The 19,900-nt window shown below is 41.8% G+C and overlaps 1 protein-coding gene across 5 annotated transcripts; it reads right to left on the reverse strand.

Moving 5' to 3' along the window:
- Positions 1-1,616: 1,616 nt before the first annotated feature.
- On the reverse strand, positions 1,617-19,212 carry hcfc1a (host cell factor C1a). 5 transcript variants are annotated; one of them, XM_088338498.1, is made up of 28 exons: positions 18,899-19,208; positions 17,610-17,810; positions 15,872-16,020; positions 15,102-15,262; positions 14,824-15,032; positions 14,635-14,719; positions 14,415-14,521; positions 14,165-14,344; positions 13,840-14,079; positions 13,598-13,743; positions 13,338-13,517; positions 13,034-13,258; positions 12,723-12,827; positions 12,426-12,642; positions 12,125-12,261; positions 11,902-12,049; positions 11,589-11,809; positions 10,665-11,493; positions 10,426-10,565; positions 10,198-10,335; positions 9,324-9,540; positions 8,960-9,235; positions 8,025-8,131; positions 7,808-7,942; positions 7,548-7,733; positions 5,774-6,071; positions 3,893-3,956; positions 1,617-3,811 (listed from the first exon to the last, which is right to left on the reverse strand). In XM_088338498.1, the coding sequence occupies exons 2-28, from the start codon at positions 17,803-17,805 to the stop codon at positions 3,775-3,777; spliced, it is 5,133 nt and encodes a 1,710-aa protein (XP_088194624.1). In that variant the 5' UTR covers positions 17,806-17,810; positions 18,899-19,208; the 3' UTR covers positions 1,617-3,774. The 5 variants fall into 5 exon arrangements, with proteins under 5 accessions (XP_088194624.1, XP_088194623.1, XP_088194619.1 ...); XM_088338497.1 differs by having other exon boundaries at positions 13,598-13,746; positions 18,899-19,207; XM_088338493.1 differs by having other exon boundaries at positions 13,598-14,079; positions 18,899-19,212.
- Positions 19,213-19,900: the final 688 nt, after the last annotated feature.

Below are 19,900 nucleotides of genomic sequence, written 5' to 3' on the forward strand. Positions count from 1 at the left end.
TGATTGTTGTGCTAAGTTAAATGTCATTTATCATGATGGTTTTTGCTTATTTCCCACTCGTGTGTTTATATTATGTTGTATTCGACAAAATCTTGTGGATAATACAAAGATAATACGTTTTTTACATAAATTTTGCTCCAGAGTAAGATCTGAATAAATAATCTTTAAAAATGGGCAGCTGTTCTCTACTTTGAATTATATTTCTTCATTCATTTCAAAATAGTTTTTTTCCAGATATGTTTACCAGATATTTTATAAAAACATTACATAGTTTCATCTTAACATTTAGAAAATTACCCACTATCAGTCTATTACGTAATTTGTATTCATATTTTACAAGACAGAAGGGAAAAATATAGTAATATTCTTCGGCAAGGACAGAAGTGGTCATTTATTTTTTTAAAGGCCAAAAAAATCAAAAGGGGTTTATGTTCATAACTTGTTGTTCAGCTATTGCCAATATGTAAAATAAATATGTACGGTATACACCACCGTTCAAAAATGTAGTCACCCAGACAATTTGGGGTTTACCATTAAAATGTCACTGTTTTAAATCAAATATGTCCAATGTGTCCTTTTTTTCCAGATTAGTCTGCTTTTGTCAGCCAGTCTCAGATATGGCTTTTTCTTTGCCCCTCTGCCTGGCAGGCCATCTCGGAGTCGCCTCTTCACTGACACTGGTGTTTTGCGGCTACTATTTCACAAAGCTGCCATTCGAGGACATGTAAGGCGTCTATCTCTCAAACTAGAGCCTAAAATATACTTGTCCTCTTGCTTTATCATGCAGCTGGACCTCCCACTTCTCTTTCTACTCTGGTTATAGTCCGTTTGTGCTGTTCTCTGAAAGTTGTACACACCACTGGAGTGGATCATGAGTTTCTTGGCAATTTCTCACATGAAATAACCTTAAATTCTTAAAACAAGAACAGATCGTTAAGATTCACATGAAAATTCTCTTTTTCTGGCCATTCCGAAAGTTCACACACCCACAAATGAGATGTTCCAGATACTCAAGAAGATGGTCAGTTTCAATAGCTTCTATAAACTGTTTTCAGCTGTACTAAGATTATTGCACAGGGGTTTTTCTGGTCATCCATTGGACTTCTAACACAATTAGCTACTATTAGAACACTGGAGTGCTGATTGCCGGAAATGGGCCCCTATACATCTATATAGATCAGACCTGGGCACTCCGGTCCTGGAGGGCCGTATGTTCTGCATGATTTTTGAGGTTTCTCTGATCCAATACAGGTGATTCCAATCACAAGTATCGTTGACGAGCACTTGCTAGCTTGCTAACGAGGTTATAATTTGTATCACCCGAGTTAAAGAAGAGCAAACTTCAAAATCTGGCAGGACGTATGGCCCTCCAGGACCGGAGTGCCCAAGTCTGATATAGATAATGCATCAAAAGAGACATTTGCAGCTAGAACCTACCATGTATACAATTTACGGGATGTATTTCCGATTACTTGAATGTTCCAGTATTTTCATGAAAGCAACAGAGCTTTTCCTTTGAAACGTTTTTAAGCAAGCCCAAACCTTTGAACTGTAGTCAGTATATTTTCAACTTGTATCACATCAGCTTTCGGGAGTCATCAAAAACAATAAGTACATCTGTTTACCATGTTTATTATTTTTTTTGATGATAAGAGAATACATTACTCCCTACAGTACAAAAAAAAAACACACATTTGAAAATACAGGACATTTCCAGGTAACTCGCAATCGGCCGAGATAAACTCGCAAAACGACTGCCAGTGCTGAGAGCACCACCCGTGTGGGGAGGAAAGTTCACAAATGTCCCGGCACTGCTGATGGTGACCAATCTATAACTAGGATGCAAAAGAAACAACTTTAAAAAGTGGCCTGGGGTGGGGAACAAAAGGACTCACTGTATACCACGTGGAGAGCAACAAACGCATTTTTTTGTTTGTTTTTCGTGTCGAACTGTCGGCGAATGAGCTAACTTAAGGCATCACTACCAAAATACACTGTTTTTTTGCATGCATGTCTAGTTTTGTTCAACGGACACACTGACACGCACATAAAAAAATATAACAGAATGCATATGAGGAGAAAGTTTAGTCGCGGAAAAGAACTCGGGCGGTAGAAAGGTGAAACAAACGACACGAAAAAACAGACTCGTGCAGTTGTACGTCGCATCACAGTACAAGTCGGTGTTGGTACTGTAATGAGATTCAAGCAAATCGAAAAAACAACCAGGGAGATTATAAGATATCTTTGTATATACTTTTTCCTCTCATATTAAATACACAAAGGCGATGAAGAGATGACCAATATGTAAAAAGTTTGTCACGGGTAATTCTATAAAAGGCCGACGTGATCTTTTTCCCCCCCTGCTTTTATGAAGTGGGTCATTTACATGGGAGTATGATCTGCAACCTTGTTCGGGAATCCCCGCAGCGGTGTTTGGAAATACAGAGTCGTGGAAGGGAAAAACAAAATTAAAATTTATTAAATGGATTCACATACATCAATAGGATATGGGGAATATGCCTACTAATATTTGACAATCTACAAAAAAAAAAAAGCGATAGCACATTCATGAGTGAAAAAGCAAAGAAGAATTGGGTGTGATGTTAGGAGGGAGGCGGTGGGGGAATCGAGAGTGTGAGCATTTCTTGAAACTTGACAAACAAAACCAAGGGAAAATTGCGGTAAACAAAGTAAGTCTCTCCCTGGGTCCACTTTGAAGTTCCCTTCAGTCCTATAACCTCTGCAAGTTCTACCCGAAACAAATTCGTACAAAAAGTCTCACTCTTTCCCTCCCATCTGTCAACATGAAACATACAACCCACCGAGTGACAATTTTTCTTAAAAATGGCAACTTCAAGATTAGCCACCCCAAAACGAACTAATGATGGGGAAAAGGATCAACATTAGATAAAAACAAAAAGCCATGGTTATAAAAAAAGAATTCACGCGACATACATACGGAAGGGCAGGAAAAAAATAATTATACAAAAATAAACTACACAAAACGTTTTGCTAATGTTTTTGAAGGGGGGTGGGGGTAGGTGGTCGAGTTTTTCAATGCGTGTGCGCTGCAAGTCTCAGTCGAAGCAAAGTTCAAAGTCGATTCTTCACAAACTGTCAATTGTTATCCGGATGTCACCAGTCCTTGTTTCAGGGTGAAAATAAAGCACAGTGATGACGTGAGCAGGAGTCCTGTAGCATCTCGACTGTACAGACTTGGTTCTTGACGGAGCGAGTTAGACCAAAAAAGGAAAAAAAATAATGTCCCCTCGTTAAGGACAAGTGCTTTATTTGATTCAAATACCGATTTTTTTCCCCCCTCTCGTCTGATCGAATGCCTCCACAACCTTAATCACTGTACATTTCTTTTAAAGTAGTCTCTGTCTACGTCGTCGCAGGATTCACCCTAAAAAAGGAACATAGCTCTTGGCCTGGCTCCCCATTTGCGAAAGCTGTAAATTCCTTTCTAAACTGCTAAACTACTGAAACAAGCCCCACCCCCCCAAAAGCAAATATTAAAATGGCGGCAGGGACTGAAAAAAGATAATGTGCTTCTAAGTTTATGTCGCTCTACAAATATCACGGCCAATGGACGAACAAAAGAAGAGGATTTTATCTACAGAAACATCGCTCAGATTGGACTTTCATCTCTGCTTCATTCGGGTCTTCTGCCTCTGGTTTAAGATGACGTTGAGGATGAAGAGGTCTTCCTGATAAAAAGGACAGCAAGTAGGAAAAAGGACAAAAATGGGGGAGGGATCTGTGGGGGCAACCTCATTGGTCCGTCCTTGCTTTCTTTGGACCAGTTTTACTGCAAAAGCACACACAAGCAGAAAAATTGTAGCGACACGTTTCAAAAAGTCTTGCTCGCACCACGGAAAGTTAAACTTACGAATCAGGAGAGGTGCCTGGTCTTTTGGCTGCCGGTTTCGCGGAGGCGCCGTCTTTACCGGATTCTGTCGAGCAAAGAATGTGTTAAAACGAATCGTTATTCGACTCACTAGTAAAGAAGTTGACTGATTCACTAAATCGCTCTCGGTGACCTGACTTATAAGGCTGCTTTGCAAAAAAAAAAAAAAAAAAAAAAAAAAAAAAAAAAATTACCGTATTTTCACGGCCATACATTGGGCGTACAGCAATATTTATGGCGCGGGTGCCCTCTGCCGCCTTACGACAGCCAATCATATACGTGTGCATAGGTAAAAGTATAGCGGGGGCAAAACGGATTTTGGTTGTGGTTTATTTAAGTATTGATTACAAAGTAAAACACATGGATAAACCAGCCATTCATTAATCTTATTTCTTGCAGCTGCTCGGTTTTTATAATCTTGCACGTTGCGTGGCAGACGAATTGCGTGTGATGTCACGTGTCCTCTTTTGTGCATGTGTGACATGCTGGCATTTACACAGGACACACGTAGAGGTCACAGGAGTTTGCAAACAATTTAGTTGGAAATGTAAACGATCTCACAAAAACATCGGATTTCACCCAAAAATGTTCTAAGTCTCAGGTATGATTCGGGCAAAGCTCGAACCTGTGACCTCTCAGTCTCCGAGCAGGCGCGCCCTACAAAAGAAAATCAGACTTTTAATGTGCGCCTTACGGTCGTGAAATTACTGTAATACAATACAAATCGGGTAACGGCTTTGCTGGTAAATGTATATTTTTTGCACTATAAGGCCAGATTATGAGGAGCTCTTCCAAAAGATAGTCCTTATTTACAAGGCACACTGGACTATAAGGCGCATGGACTTGAAACTACAGTGAAAGCTACCATGTTTGTGTATATGATATATTTTAGTACTATATATATATATATATATATATATATATATATATATATATCATTTGACCCAAGTCGCAAAACATTGTATGCAAGGGGAATTGAACCCGGGTCACAGTCCGTGATAGGCTTATGTGACTGAGTTTGCGGCCCTGGAAAGGCTAGTGTATGGTGTCAGCGGGTGGGCGCAAGAGTGGCTGCCTCCCAAAACAAACTGCAGCATAGCACCAGATAGCTTTTAGCGGCTGGTTACATTGAAAAGAAATTCATCAATTAAACCAGACTCTAAAAGTCGGAAGAACCCAAGGAAATGCTGATCACCAGCGGGTAATTTTGTTGCGACTCCATACAGGGTTTTTGTTGTTGGTCGAGTATGGCTCTTTCAACATTTTGGGTTGCCAAAACCTGGTTTGGAAGCTGCACATTTGGCAATTGCTTAAGGAAAAATAAAAATAAAATTAAAAACAAATAAAAAAATTCACTATTTTTATATAAAGTGCATTAAAAGGGTCCCGAATAAAAACGTAACCCAATTTCAAATGTTGCATCATAAGGGGAAATACTCAAAGCGATAAAGTTAAACATCAAACAAAAATAAATTTAGTTCAGAAAAAAAATTGTGGGTGAGGAAAGGATTTTATTTGAAGTTGCATTTTTTTAATCTGCACCTTTTTAAGGAAAAGGCTTGGGTAAATTCATACAAATCAACCCCGATATTTGGATCAAAATCAATCCAAGTTCCCTTTTTTAATGTTAAGTTTTTTTAGAATGGACGGTAACATTTTGCTGCCACATAGGACAAAAGTGCTTTTAAAATTGGTTTGTGTTTTGTTCATTATCTTAATGGTCCTTCAATGGTCTGTATTCAAAGCAACATTTTTCGAAATGTGTCAATATTAAATGAAGTTGCTTTTGTCTCATAATATTGAAATACTATACGAGTGTTTTCACATGACCGCAACGATTAGTTTGTGAAGAGCCTCTCTCACCCTGCAACCATCGAACTTGAGTGGCGGGACCGTAGCCCTTCTCGTTTCGGGCGGCGATACGGAAGATGATGGCCGGCTTTGTGGTGTAGTCGATGTGTGCGTTTGACAGGCTGGAAGACTGCACCAGGCAAGAAGGGTTTGGCCCACAATACACGCGCATGAACGCCAACTGGGCCGGGGTGGAGGCCTTGGCCTCGGCCGTCTGGTTGCTCTGGATGGCCAGGTATACGGAATACTCGATGATCTTCCCCGACGTCACAGAGGGAGGCTCCCAGGTCAGGTGAGCACCATCGGGGCTCTGCAAGAAAAACACCAGCTGCAGTGTTATACTTTAATGTTTTCCCATTCCCCCCCCCCCAATTCGGCCCAGAACGTGGAGTCTTCTTCCCCACAACAACGCTACAGTGTTTCAAAATATTCCACGCGCCGGGGTACAAAATTTAGGCTCATAATTGACTGATCTGGCTTTTGTGCAGTAGTGTGTCGTAATTGGAGATACACTTTCAAAATGGCAAATCCCATCAACACAACATGTGAGGTGACCTCTAAACCAGGCAACAATTGTATGTGACAAACGATAGCATACCACTCATTTCTGCTTGGAGGTAGGCAATTGTTACTTTTGGTTTGTTTTCCCTCGCACATGGTCTAATTTTGTCAGGCCAGCTCCTTGGTAGCATCAGATCTCCCAAAAGGTTTCCTGTTTTGTTTGCCCCCGGTTGGCGCTCATACACGGCCCACACTGTGTCGTTTGGCCAAATAGTCCGAGCATTAGCACCGGTTTGTCATGTCCCTTTTTGGTTCCCAGCCGGCTTTGTGTTCATTGCCGTAGGCGCTTTTTGTTGTTTCGTACCCGGTTAGCCTGACTGCTCACTGCGTGTTTTTTGAACGGCTAGCCTGGCTAGTTGTGCTAACTCGCCCTGACTTGCCTGTGTCTGTTATAAAATAATAATAATAATAATTTCCTTTGTATTGTCATTCTTTGTAACAATGTACACAGAACGAAATGTCGATACACCCGACCCGTTGTAGCGAGCCGATGCAGCCGCAGCCAACAGAGGGCGCCGCCATTTTACCAATTAGGTATGACTCGGCCGAGGCGCGAACCAGCGACCTCCCAGTCTCAAAGCGGGCACACTACCATCTAGGCTACTGAGCTGGTAAGCATGTTTGTGATGAAGCGATAGTGGAAAAAGTGTAGTGAAGTGTGTAAAAAGTCAGAGAAGGAAGCTCAGGTGGACAGGATATTCATCCAGGGTCGCGGAGGACACTGATATATTATCTCTTATTATAACATAAGTTTGGAAATCAGGCATGTGTGTTTGTGATTGAGAGCAGAAAAAGTATCCTAAAGTAGAAGTAATAGTAAGCCATTTAAGTTTATATGTTCCTTTATACGTTGTTTATTTCCTGCCCTGTTACTTTTTGGTTTAAGTGAAAGATTAGTCTTGTTCGTTGTGTTCAAATTCTTATTTATTTACTGTAAAGTATTTCAGAGAGCTATTCAAAGTTTTATTTAAGTTTATAACAAATAGTCTTTGTTCTTCATTATTGAAAATTCCGTACGCCAATTTTCAAGTCTTTACAGCAAACGAGTATCGGCTCCAAATATCGGCCCTGAAAAACCTATACATACCCACCCACACCCACTATACTAGATCATCACATTTTGCATGTTTAAGAATAACTATACCAAACCCATGTTATGTTGCCTAGCTGAAATAAAAAACGTACAAATCAAATCAATCAAGCCTAAGTCAAAGTTTAGTTATACCTTGCTAATTTTTATGGCGCACGGTGCACCGGGGAATCCAGGCAGACAAGTCTTAAAAGCAGAGATCTCCGAGAAAGCTCCACGGCCGCAGGCATTGATGCCAGCTACACGGAACTTGTACGCTGTTCCAGGTTGAAGCTCCATTTTCTTCATCTGGCTGTAGTCAGGCATGACTCCAGAATCGTCCTAATAGGTATATGATGAACATTTAGTAAAAAAAAACACTGCAAAATACTAAAACATCAAAGCAAAAAACTTACATCTCCTTGAGAATCATCTCCTGGTACATAAAAGTGAGTGACAACCATGTTTGTCACTTTGACAATCCCGACATCAAACCATTGGTTCTCTTTCTTTACAGGAGGCTTGACAGGGGTTGGCTGAGGAGCTTGCTTCTGTGGACAAACAATATTCACACGCGTTCAGTCCAAACAGAACACGGCTTGCACTCTCTGAGAAAAAGTAGCAGGACTTTACCTCTCCCTCGATCCCGTTGGCTACTTCGGCGAGTGCAGCTGCTGCTTGCAGTTTGGCAGGACTGGCCACTGACACAACTGGTGCAAATGTACTAGAGGGAGCGAGTGCTGGGAAGGAACGGAACACATGTTTAAAAAAAAAAAATGTAAAAAAAAAAAAATAAAAAAAAAAATTTTTTTTGAAACTTCACGAACAGGTTACAAATTAAACTGTTAGTTACTCTGATAGCGCAGAGGTTACAAAGGGCCTAACAAGTCAAGCCAAACCCGACACAGCCCCAGCAATGAAATTGATTTGCAGAACCGAGCCTGGGGCAAACCTGAAATTTCATATTTTATCCCTGAGGACTAGGGAGGAGGTTATTTATGATAACAATTAACAACCGTAAAAACACGTTATATTTCTGTATCTGTAGTGGTTACATTAAATGACAATTTTCCATTATTGCTCATCAGATATTTCTTAAGATTTGATGGGAAAATTTAAGGCCTTCCGTAATTTTAACAAGTTGAAAACTGGGCAATGAATCAAAGAATCAGTACATCCTAAAGAATCTCGCGCAACACTTTGAGTGGCAAAGAGACAAAGAACAATGTGGGGTGGATAATAGAAACTATATGAATTGATATGGCAAAAGTTTAGTAGAGTGTTTAGTTTAGTAGGCACAAATCCATTTTGTAATTTTTTTTATAAACGTATATTTATTTTAGGGATTGAAGAAATTTGGATTGGGTGGGACTAAGACTTAAGATCTTACCTCTGCTATAGCGTAAAGTACATAAATGGCAAAGTAGCAAGGGAACACGACTTTTAATGCGTTGTCACATGATAATACCCACAGAGGGTAGCATTTTCCATTTGCAAACCTCACTCCCTCATATCTATATATGATTATCCTGGTTATAAGTGTCACTCCAACATGCGGGGGAATTTACTTTCAGCAGTTGTGCGTGGCAGCAGCGATGCCACGGCGCTCGTTACTGCGGCAGCCATCTCACTGTGCCCGTTGCTCTCTACAGACGGGTCATTGAGGCTGTCGGCAGGGGCCAGGCCCTCAGTTGGCATGCTTGTGTCCACGGAACCCTGCTGAGCGGCTGCCTGGGCCTCCTGAAGCTGTTGTTGCTGCTGGACCAGAGCTGCCAGCTCCTGCTGAGTCAGCATAATGGGGATGCTGGTGGTTTGCTGGCCTTCTCCAGATGCATCCCCTTCGTCTGAAAGACACAGAAAAAACAACAACGAATGTTTAGACAAGACTGTTTCCAGCCCAAAAAAGGTCTTCTCTAATCAAATTAAACGTACTCATCACAGCCTGCTGGGCAGCCTGGAGGACGGCTTGTATGGCCAGGGCCTGAGCTTCTTCAGAGGCTGCTGCCTGAGCAGCGGCTTCTGCTGCTGCTGTGACAGCAAGCTCTTCGTCTGATAGCCCTGTTACCATTAGCGTGGCCCCTTGTCCCTCAGACATGAGCTCAGATGGCAGGTTCAAGGCTGTAGCTACTGCTGCTGCTGCTTCACCCCCCTGACAAAAAACATTGGAGTCACCAAAAGGTGTCAGATGGCAGCAAAACTATATTTTGCTTTGTAGTTATTATCAGTTTAAACCATATTTGAGGAAAGGGCCAACATTGGAGTCAGAAAAACTTTAACTACAGGTTTTATCTGTGGTGTTGCAAGAAATTTAACCAGCATTTAACACAAAGATCCTGCAATGTTTGCATTGTTGTGTGAAAAGGGTGAAAAAATTTGGGATGTCAACTTCACCATTATGTGAGCAGAAGTAATTGACAGATAGGTTCCATAAACATTTTTTATGTTATGCAAGATCAGATGCTTGCATTAATTAATATTTTCACGAAAAGCTGCCTTTTTTGATGTTTGGAGAAAAAAAAAAAATCTGAACACTAGGTGGTACCAGCAGAATGCTATATTAGAAACAGCTTAATACAACACCATGAGGAATGACTAAAACAATTGTCAAACATTGACAATTGTTTGATTTAATTTAGCCAACGTAAAAATGTGGAGGTCAGACAAAAACCAGTAAGAAAACAAATAAAGAAAGTAAATATATTTCACTAATAATTTGTGTTGAACATGATTCTCGCGAAAAAAGAAATGAATAAACAATTTTGGCTGCACGAGCCAGAAAATCTTGTAACTCAAACAATAGACTTACTTCTGCCTGGGTTTCCATCGGAGTGGCTTCTTCCCCCGCAGGCGCAGCTTCTTCTGGTGCAGCCGCTTCGGTCTGCATAGGTTCTTCTGTGGCGCTGGCTTCGTCAGTGCTCGCCCCTTCTGTTATTGATGAAATTGACTGGTGGCAAATGCAAAGAAATATATTCAGAATTAAAAAATAACTTTATCCACTAAGTACAGCCAGTCTAAGACTGAACGTGATCTTTACAGGAACGGATGGCCCGGGGGCAGGCGTGGACTGAGTCACAGTGGTGATAGCCCTGCCCTGGCTGGTGGTGACTGTTGCTGCAGGGGAAGTGGCTTCTTCTGCGGTGCTGGTGCCTTCAGCTACGTCTTCTGTCTGCTGGGCTGTCATGTTATATTTATATTAGGAGTTAGTTAAAATATATGAAAAGTTCTCATTCTTTAAAATTCAATTATTTTTCTCTGCAGTGAAAACCAGTATACCTGCGTTTTCTCCTGCTTCGAGGCTGCTGGTAGCAGTGGTGGCCGTGTTGGTGGTTCCAGTCTCATGTGTTTCACAAGGTGGATTAGAGCAAACGGTCTGAACGCTCCCAGTTGCCGAGGTGGTCTGATCTCCTCCCATGTTGGAGGTGGCCGTCGACGACGTGTTAGTTGTTCCGGTCTCATGGGTTTCACAAGGTGGGTTGGAGCAAACCCTCTGAGCTAAACTCATCTGGTCTTCAGTCATGTTGGAGCTTGCCTGGGTTGATGTGTTGGTGGTGCCAGTCACGTGTGTCTCACAAGGAGGATTGGAGCACACCTGCTGGGGCCCTCCTCCTATGCTTGCAGACGCTGTGGTTGCAGTGTTTGTGGTCCCCGTCTCATGTGTCTCACAGGGCGGGTTGGAGCAGATTAAAAGCGCGGGCATATTTGACGATGCCGTTGTGGCAGTATTGGTGGTTCCCGTTTCATGGGTCTCGCAAGGAGGGTTCGAGCAGACCGGACCTCCTCCAATTGCAGCGCAGGAGGTGGTGGCTGTGGCAGTGGTTCCCGTTTCGTGAGTTTCACATGGAGGATTTGAACACACTTGCTTTACGCCCATGGCGGCAGATGATGTGGTGGCCGTGTTTGTCGTTCCTGTGTCATGCGTCTCACAAGGCGGGTTAGAGCAAACTAAAGTTACGGTCCCGGATCCATCGCTGGCGGCACCAGCCTCAGAGGAACTGGGCTGCTCAGAAGTGGGTGAAGCTAGGATTGACACTGGTAGATCCTGCACTGGCTGGGCTTCTACACCACTGGGAGTTGTGATCAGAGTGACCTGCGTGGGCTGATTCTGGGGAGGGGAAAGAACAATATTTAAATAACTATCAGTATTGTATATACTGTTGGTCCTGATGCAACAACCCATAACAGGAAGTAATACGTTACCTGCACTGTGATGGTCGACGAGGGCAGTGCAGTTGCAGACGCGAGAGTGGTCTGGGCAGCAGAGACCGTTATCGCAGGTGAGCTGATTACCTGACTGGAAAGGGTAGCAATGGTTCCCAACGTGGTGATGGGGGTAACCAAAGATGCGTTTGCTGAGTCTACGGTGCCACCTGCCAGGCTTGTAGAGACTGTACCAGTCACTGATCCAAGTGAGGTGACACCTTGACAAAACATTATAAACCCATCATTCTGATTAGATTAAATCCCAGAAATCAAATTTTTTTTTTTTTTTTTTTTTTAGAAATATTCATACCAGTTGTGCCCTTGACAACCAATGTTGTGACAGTGGGTTTAACGGCAGAAACAGTCACCGGTGTAACGAGTCGAACGCCACCAACTGTACTCATGGGGAGAGTGCGCAAAATTGTCCCTGGTTGCCCTGGAGCACCTTTCAAAACCACCTGCAAACAAAATTTGTGTTGGGTGTATTTAACACAAAAACACCAGGTAATGTTTAATCAATTTGATGCATATACCTGTGTCAATCCTTGTTGGCCAGCTGCTGTTCCGAGCTTGGGGACTGCAGTGATAATTTTGCCAGGCGTTCCAGCAGTCATCACCTTGGTTGTAAGGATTGTAATGGGAGTTTTCATTCCTGTACTGCTTGTTACACCTAAAAGGAAGGACAGTGATGTGTATATTGTGTTGGTAATTAATAACTTTTTGGTAGGATAATTATTTTTCAGGGATTTGGGAAAGGTTATTCCCATAATGAATAACAAATGTTTGTTATTTGGTAAAACTGACTGGGGGAAAAATTAACATCTGAGTTCAGACCTGTTGCTCCAGGTTGGGTCATAATGGCCGACATCGGAATGGTTTTGATGATCGTAGGGCCCTGTTTTGAGGCATTCGAGGAGACACCACTGATGTTAAGGATTGTCGGCTTGTTTCCGGCGCCTCCTGCCTGGGATGTGGTGATGATTGTTGCAGGCTTTCCATCTGCAGAGGTCACCAGTTTCAGAATGGTGCCAGCTGGCAGGGGGCCTTTTGTCTGGGGAGTGACAAGTTACATTTTAAGCAAACTATCTGCATGTTGCACTGATGCATGTTTTTAACACACTGCATACTGACCTGAATTATTTGGGTAAGGGGGTTAGTGGATGCCTGGCCTGTTACAGCTGATGTCTGCACTGGTTTTGTTTGAACGACAGACATCATCTTGCCAAGGTTGGAAATCTGCCAACATAAAAGAACGAAAACAATGAAATCATTGCAACTGTCATGACTATACCGATACAAACACACCACTCAACAGCTCTTTTTAAAATAATATTTAAAAAACAAGTGATCAACAAGAATAACGAAACACAGTTCCATGCCAGATAAAGACGTTTTATGAATTCGGTTTCTCAAAATTTAAGAAGCAAAATATCAGTTCTTACCAGAGTGCCACCACTGCCCATGGTGAGGGGACTCTTTACTAATGCGATAGTCTTGGTAACACCTCCCATCACAGTGGTAACCACCTGGGCCTGCTGGGCCACAGTGACTGCACCTGACTTGTGCACCGTGATGATGGGCCTGGTGGTAGTGCTGGGGGAGGATGTACCTGCTGTGCCCACTTGAGCAGCAGCAGTCTTCAGCATGCGGGTCGCAGGGTTGCTGACCTGTTTGCACAAAAATATCTTCAACAATCTGCTCAAGATCGCCAAACAATCTGATATGTTTCTCCATCTCAATACATACCATGACTGGTGAAGCAACCTTCACTGTGGTTGTACCAGGGGAAACTGCTACTGTTTTAAGAATTGTGGCGCCTGCTGGAACATTGAGCACTTGAGCAGAGGCTGGAGGAATCTTCTGGGTTGCCGCAGCTGCAGCAGCTAATGCGGCCATGCCACTCATTTGAGGGCTACTTCCAATCGGCTGCAATCAGAAGAATGTTGAGATGATTTATCATGTCACTATAAATTCATCACTCACTTGATTTGCTAATTTGATCATACCGAGCCTTGTGTGACCTGGGCTGGCACAACCATTCTTACACCCGGAGGAAGGGAAGTCACAGTTACAGGAGACTTCCCAGGTTGATTTGGGCGGACAGTGACAACAGATGCACCTGCAGCAGATTGCTGAGTAGCAACCTTCAACACTGCTGGAAAAATGAATGAACGTCTGGTAAGTCTGCTTGCATTGAACAAGTTTATCTTGAGACCAAACAAACAAACAAAAACAACAATAATCATACCAGCTTGTTGCAAAGTTGCCGAGGGGGCTGCAGCGGCTGTAGCAGGACTCTTGGGAGAGTTCACAGGTTGTGAGGAGAGTGAACCCATGGCTGGTGAAGCTGCAGCTGGTGTAGCAGGGATGTCGTATTTCTGCAGTTGCAACAAGTATGTGTCTGCAGTGGAAACTGCCCCCCAGCTTACTTCAAGGGAGTTTGTATTGGCACGGACCAATTGCACCCGAGCAGGGGCATGTGGCCGCTCTGTTGATGTGGAGAGACAACATTAAGATTTATGAACCACTATGTAATTTTATGGGGTAAAGGACACAAAAGCAAAATCATCTACCAGTTTCCAGGTACCAGAGGTCTTTACAACAGACTTGGTTGTTCCATGCTTTGCGGTATCCATCACGTCCACTCCAAACGTACAATCTGGAATTGATAGCAACAGCGCAGTGGCCAGCACGGGCCCTGGGAATGTTGTCTTCCAGGGTGTCCATCAATACTGTCTCCCAACACATGGTGTCTCAAGAAATAATAAAAATCATTAAAAACATGCATCCAATTCTGAAATATAAAAATGCAGTCAAACCTACCAAGATTTAGACAAGCCAGGGTGTTTGTGCACTTCCACTCCTTCTCATGTGTGGCCACTTTCACATCATCCATTACCAAAGGAACCCATCCACCAAAAACATACATCCTGTATGGTTCAAACATCAAAATGAAGCATTTGACAAGGCTGGAAACTTATAAAATAGAAGTCAAACAGTACACAGAAGGAGGTAGTCAAAAAAAAAAAAAAAGTCATCTCACTTGTTTGTAATGGTAGTGGCAGAGTGGAGACTTCTTGGAAGTGGTGCAGTGCCACTTACTGATGGTTTGTGCCACGATAAGGTATCTAGAGCAAACAGAAACGCAGTAAAATGTTTAACTTCTTGAATAGAACAATCACTATACCTCAGAGCTGTGACCTTCGAGTATGTTTGCGTGTTAAAAACCTACCAATATCAAGAGTCCATAGATCCCCAAGACGACATCCACTCATTCCTCCATAAATTATTAGTCTAGATTTTCTACTTGTCTTTTCTGTGTAAACCACAGCAGTGTGACTCTCACGAGGAGGCGGCAGAACTCCGTATGTGATTGGAATATCCCATGCGACAACGCTGGAACCGGCACGGAGCTCGAGTATGTACAAATCATTCAGGTATCTAAGAAAAATGACCTCCACGTAAGTCATAATCATTTGGCACAAATGACAAGCACGTCACTGACACTACCTGGGAATGTTGTTCTTTAGGTCCTCGCTATCATTGGCAAGTCCACCGAACAAGTAGCATTTGTTTCCCACCAGGGAAAAACTGTGACCAAGACGTGGACATGGTGGAGGGCCATTTTTGGGATTTTTTGCTTTTAACTTCTTCCATTCCCATCTGCTGGCCTAAAACAGACATAAAAATCATATAAACACGGGAGGGGGGGGAGGTTTAGGGCGGGAAGTTGACCTGATTTACATTTCCATGCAATATTACGGGGGCTAAATAAATTCTGCAGACCTGGACAAATCAAGGTGACAAAGTGAACTGTGCTCAACAGCTGAAATATAGGAATAGCAGCATGAGGTTTCTAAGCGTTTGGCCACATCTCAAGACAGCTTCACAAGCGGGATGTCACATAAATTGCGGAAATAATAAATAATTATGCAAACTAATGATACCAATTTTATTTTATAATTCAACAATGATGAAAGGTGTAAAGACTGCCATTTGTATTTTTCCTTGTTTTTTTCCCTCCGATATTGACTTTGAATTGTAACTTTTTATCCGAAAAACAGAAGGGAAAATAACTATAATGGCAATCAATCAGAACTCACAATTAACGTATTGTTTTAATAATCATTTTCTGCATCAAGAGGACTAAATCCGGTTTCAAATGCAACAGTGCACAAGACAGCTATAATTGTGTTATTTAACTAAACACTAACAAAATACGGGTTAGCAGAAAAGAGTCGTCATTTATATCAAATGGTGCACCGACGAAAAAAACGTACCTGTAGTTCATAGAGGTCATTGCTGTACTTTCCATATTCGACCATACCACCAAACACCAGCAATCTTGTGCCATCACAGACAAAGCCATAAGCAGCACAACCAGGCGGAATGTCTCCACGAACAGCAGGGATAAACCACTGGTTTGTTGCTGGGAATTAAAAAGGACACCACATCAAAATAGGATTTTGCACTTTATTATCGAGAATGTCAACATATAAGTTTTCCCACTATTTATTGCTGCGTGTGGTGCAGGACCACCAGGTTCTGCAATAGTTTTGTCCCCATGGCCATTAGACTGTTAAATTGTCAATCACACACATAGTAAGTCTACACTGCTGCTAATTTGTACATCTGTTTGTCCGTTTTTTTTTTTTGCACTACTAGGAGTTCTATATACCTAGCCACTCCTTGGCACATCTGTTCTCCTCTACACTATTGTACTACAGTGTTATTGTTACTGTACAGTGACTTGTTTACCTGACTGCCCATTTTGCACATCTGGTTAGCTGCTACTCTTGCACTCTTTGCACTATTGTATAATACTATACATAGCCATAATTATTTAGTATATTATTAGTACTTCAATACTCCAACTCAATACAACATTTTATTTATATCTGTACATTCAAGGAAACTGTGCAGGTCAGATGTATCGACATTTCGTTCTGTATACACGTGTACTAGAATGACAATAAAGTATATCTGAATCTGAAGGGACATTTTACATTTTGTACACTGTATCGGAATGTTAATTACAGGGATTAATCTTTTTGAAATTTTAATAACTGTTTTTTTCTGAGACCGATCTTGTCTTGCCAATTTAAGCTCCAAACCAGATCATATCGGTCACTGTTAGCAGACGACAATGTTATCGTAGATTGCCAATATCGTAGCGGTACACAAGCAAATGTTGTCCCCAAATAAGCATTTATTTACCGCGCGTGCGTAGAGTACATACAGACTAGAAAATAAAGGAAGACAATGGCAACTGACACTCAGATATCTCCAGTGCAAAAAAAAAAAAAACTTAATTGTGACAATTTCTGTTACAAAGTAAAACAATCTGTAGAACTGTTGGAGTCTGCAAAATCCTGCACTACTGTGTGTAAAAAGCAACACTATATTTACTGGAAGTGGAGAAAGAACAAAGAAAAAGTCTGAAAAAATGCTTTGTGTTATTTCTAAATAATACAGACTTTGGGACAAATCAGCATTGTTTTTACGCTGCATAATCTTCTTGCTGTAAGAAAATAGGTGCGCCGTTGTGTTTGTAAGGTTTGATATAGCTTGATAAGGGATTTTACAAACATTAAAAAGGGGAAATTGGCTAAAGTTGACAGGTATTATATTTTAATAACACAAAGTCACCCCCCCCCCCCCAAATTTCATGTGTAATATTCAACAAAACGAGTGGAATAAATCAATCGGGATATAATAAGTTCAAGTTGAGTAAGTGCCACTCATTTTTGCAGCAGCGTAGAAAGACTCATCCATTTTATTTTAGCCCGCCTTTTTTAAAAATGCCATGCAGTCATTTCCCCAGCAGAGTGCGGTATGTATATAGATCTGAATTGCGTACAGGCCTGCTGCGGCCTGCGCCTCTATTTCCCCACTGGTTACAGTCGTATCGTATTTCGTTATCGGTGTTATTTAGCAATGATGTTAAATGTTCATCTTTGCACTCCATGAGCATGCCTGGGAAATGATTGCGACAATAATAATAATGATCAACCTTACCAGTATTGTAGACGTGTAATTCGTCCACTATTCCTTCGTTCCCACCACCGAACACAACCATCAGTTCCTTTATCGCCACGGCTCTGTGCCCGTGTCTTGGCCGGGGCACCGGACCCGACCATCCGAGGACCCGCTTCCATCGCGGTTGCAAAACCGACGGCGTGGTCCCCGTCACCGTGGAACCAGGGACAGACATGACTTCTGACGAGGATAGAAACGAGAACGAATGAAATACAGAGATATCGGATTGTTAAAACAATTACTGAAGCATCGAAATAATTAACTTGATAACTCGAGGACTAACTTTGCCTAGTGGCCAACTTCTCACTCTGTGCGTCCGAATCTAGCTATGCTAGCATTGTTTGTTGTGAACGCTTCCCAAGAACTGCAGCCAAGTGAACGCATTAGGTCACCTCTACAGTATACTAACCCAACATTACCCGACAACAACATTGCGCGTGTAAATAACAACTTCTTTTGGGTATTTACGCATCGTTTAAGTAGATTAAAAGCATTCAATTCGACCCATGGAAGCCGCCATCTTGTAACCAAACAAGCCGCCGCTAAATGTTGCCAGTCTGAAAAATGGCGGAAGCGAATGAAAGGGGGGAAATGCACACCGACCCACTACATTAGCAACGGGGAGTATCAGAGTAATTGAAATATAATAACGACACAGAGTAAGAAACACTGTGACATGTACTGGAACGACGTAAATATCAAATGTATTTAGTACTTACAAACAGCATTCGGCTTTTTTTCATGCCTCTGTGGGAGTCGCCATATTGTAGCTAATAAACTTAGCATTATCTAGAGCACTTCCGACGCATTTACAATCAACAAAACATACCACTTATATCCGAATAACACCAAATAAGTGCACCAACATACACATGTCGATTCATTCGTAGCAAAACACAATCTCACCACGTTCACTCATTAGGTAGAGCCGCTATCGCGAGCGCAGTCAGAACAGGGTTAGCATTAGCTGCTAGCATCTGTCACAGCGTCGCATATTTTTACAATCAAATGCAATGTATTTTCCTACGCTTCGAATATGCACGCATTACCTCGAATAAACAACACTGCAACAAAGCTCCCAGAATGTGAGCAGAGTTATCTAAACTGCATAAAACGAGTGTTATTGTGTTTCATGCCGTCAGTGGAAGCAGCCATCTTTTTCACAATCGGCCTAGTTGTAGGGCTCCCTCAAGAAAAATGGCCGGGCGGTTTGTCACAACAAAACAGCACAAAGTCAAAACAACCCTCTCCTTGCAAAATCTACCTACCTAATCCGATGCAGTATTTGCAAAAGCACTGGTGGGTGGTCAAATCGTGTGGTAGTAATCCAAATTCATTCGATTTGCGAAGGAATATTTCCTCTCATGCCTGCCTGGAAGCTGCCATCTTCTTGACAAGCAGAGGCGGAGGAAAATGGAGAGAGTTGGCGTCACCCAAAGCAAACATGGCGGCAGAGAACAACTTGCCGACTATCTTGGCGACAAATTAATATACGCTTTTATTTTACGACAATTTAAATACAAATAATGACATGTGCGAGATGGGGATTTAATAAGTAATTGAAATATACATCGCGCTAACGCTTAACTGTCGAAAACACATTACAATACGGATCTATATTAGTTCGAGGTTTATTGTCCCTTACTAAAGATGGCGACATCCGGTTTTTTTTCCAACCCCCCCTTTTTTTTTCAAACTCTGGAATTTGTTTTTCCTCACCATTTTCAACTCGATTAATTTATATGCACCAATTCACATTACAAGCATTCAAGCATAAATACTGTACAATATATCCAAATAATTACGCATTCATTTAAAAAAGTTACCACGCCCACATGTAGCGCAGTACTATTTACGTCCTCTGTCGGTGTATTTATATTGATATGTATTTATATTGATATATTTATGAAAATTTCAAGTATGAATAGGACTTCGATCCATCCAATGTGTATTTTAACAAATTGGTGAATGCTCTTCCGAAGCAATTTGTCTCCATATCAGCTGAAATATCAACAAATAAACCCTTACATACCTTCACCTCTTTTAAAGGGAAAGCCAATTCTGTGCAGCAGAGTAAGTTCATGAGACAATACTTTACACAAAAAAACACATTTTCATAAGAAAAAACAAACAAAAATTGAATTCATAATAAATTTGACGAAACATTGATAAATCAATTGAGAACCCTGTATTTAATATTACTTACGCCCCCCAGGGTTAAAGAAACACTTTAAAAATTGGGAATACTTTTTATCTATCAATCAAGTTCT

The sequence above is a fragment of the Urocampus carinirostris genome, chromosome 6 (assembly GCF_059441175.1).
Source record: "Urocampus carinirostris isolate Australia breed hairy pipefish chromosome 6, RoL_Ucar_1.0, whole genome shotgun sequence".
In the NCBI taxonomy this organism is placed as follows: Eukaryota; Metazoa; Chordata; class Actinopteri; order Syngnathiformes; family Syngnathidae; genus Urocampus; species Urocampus carinirostris.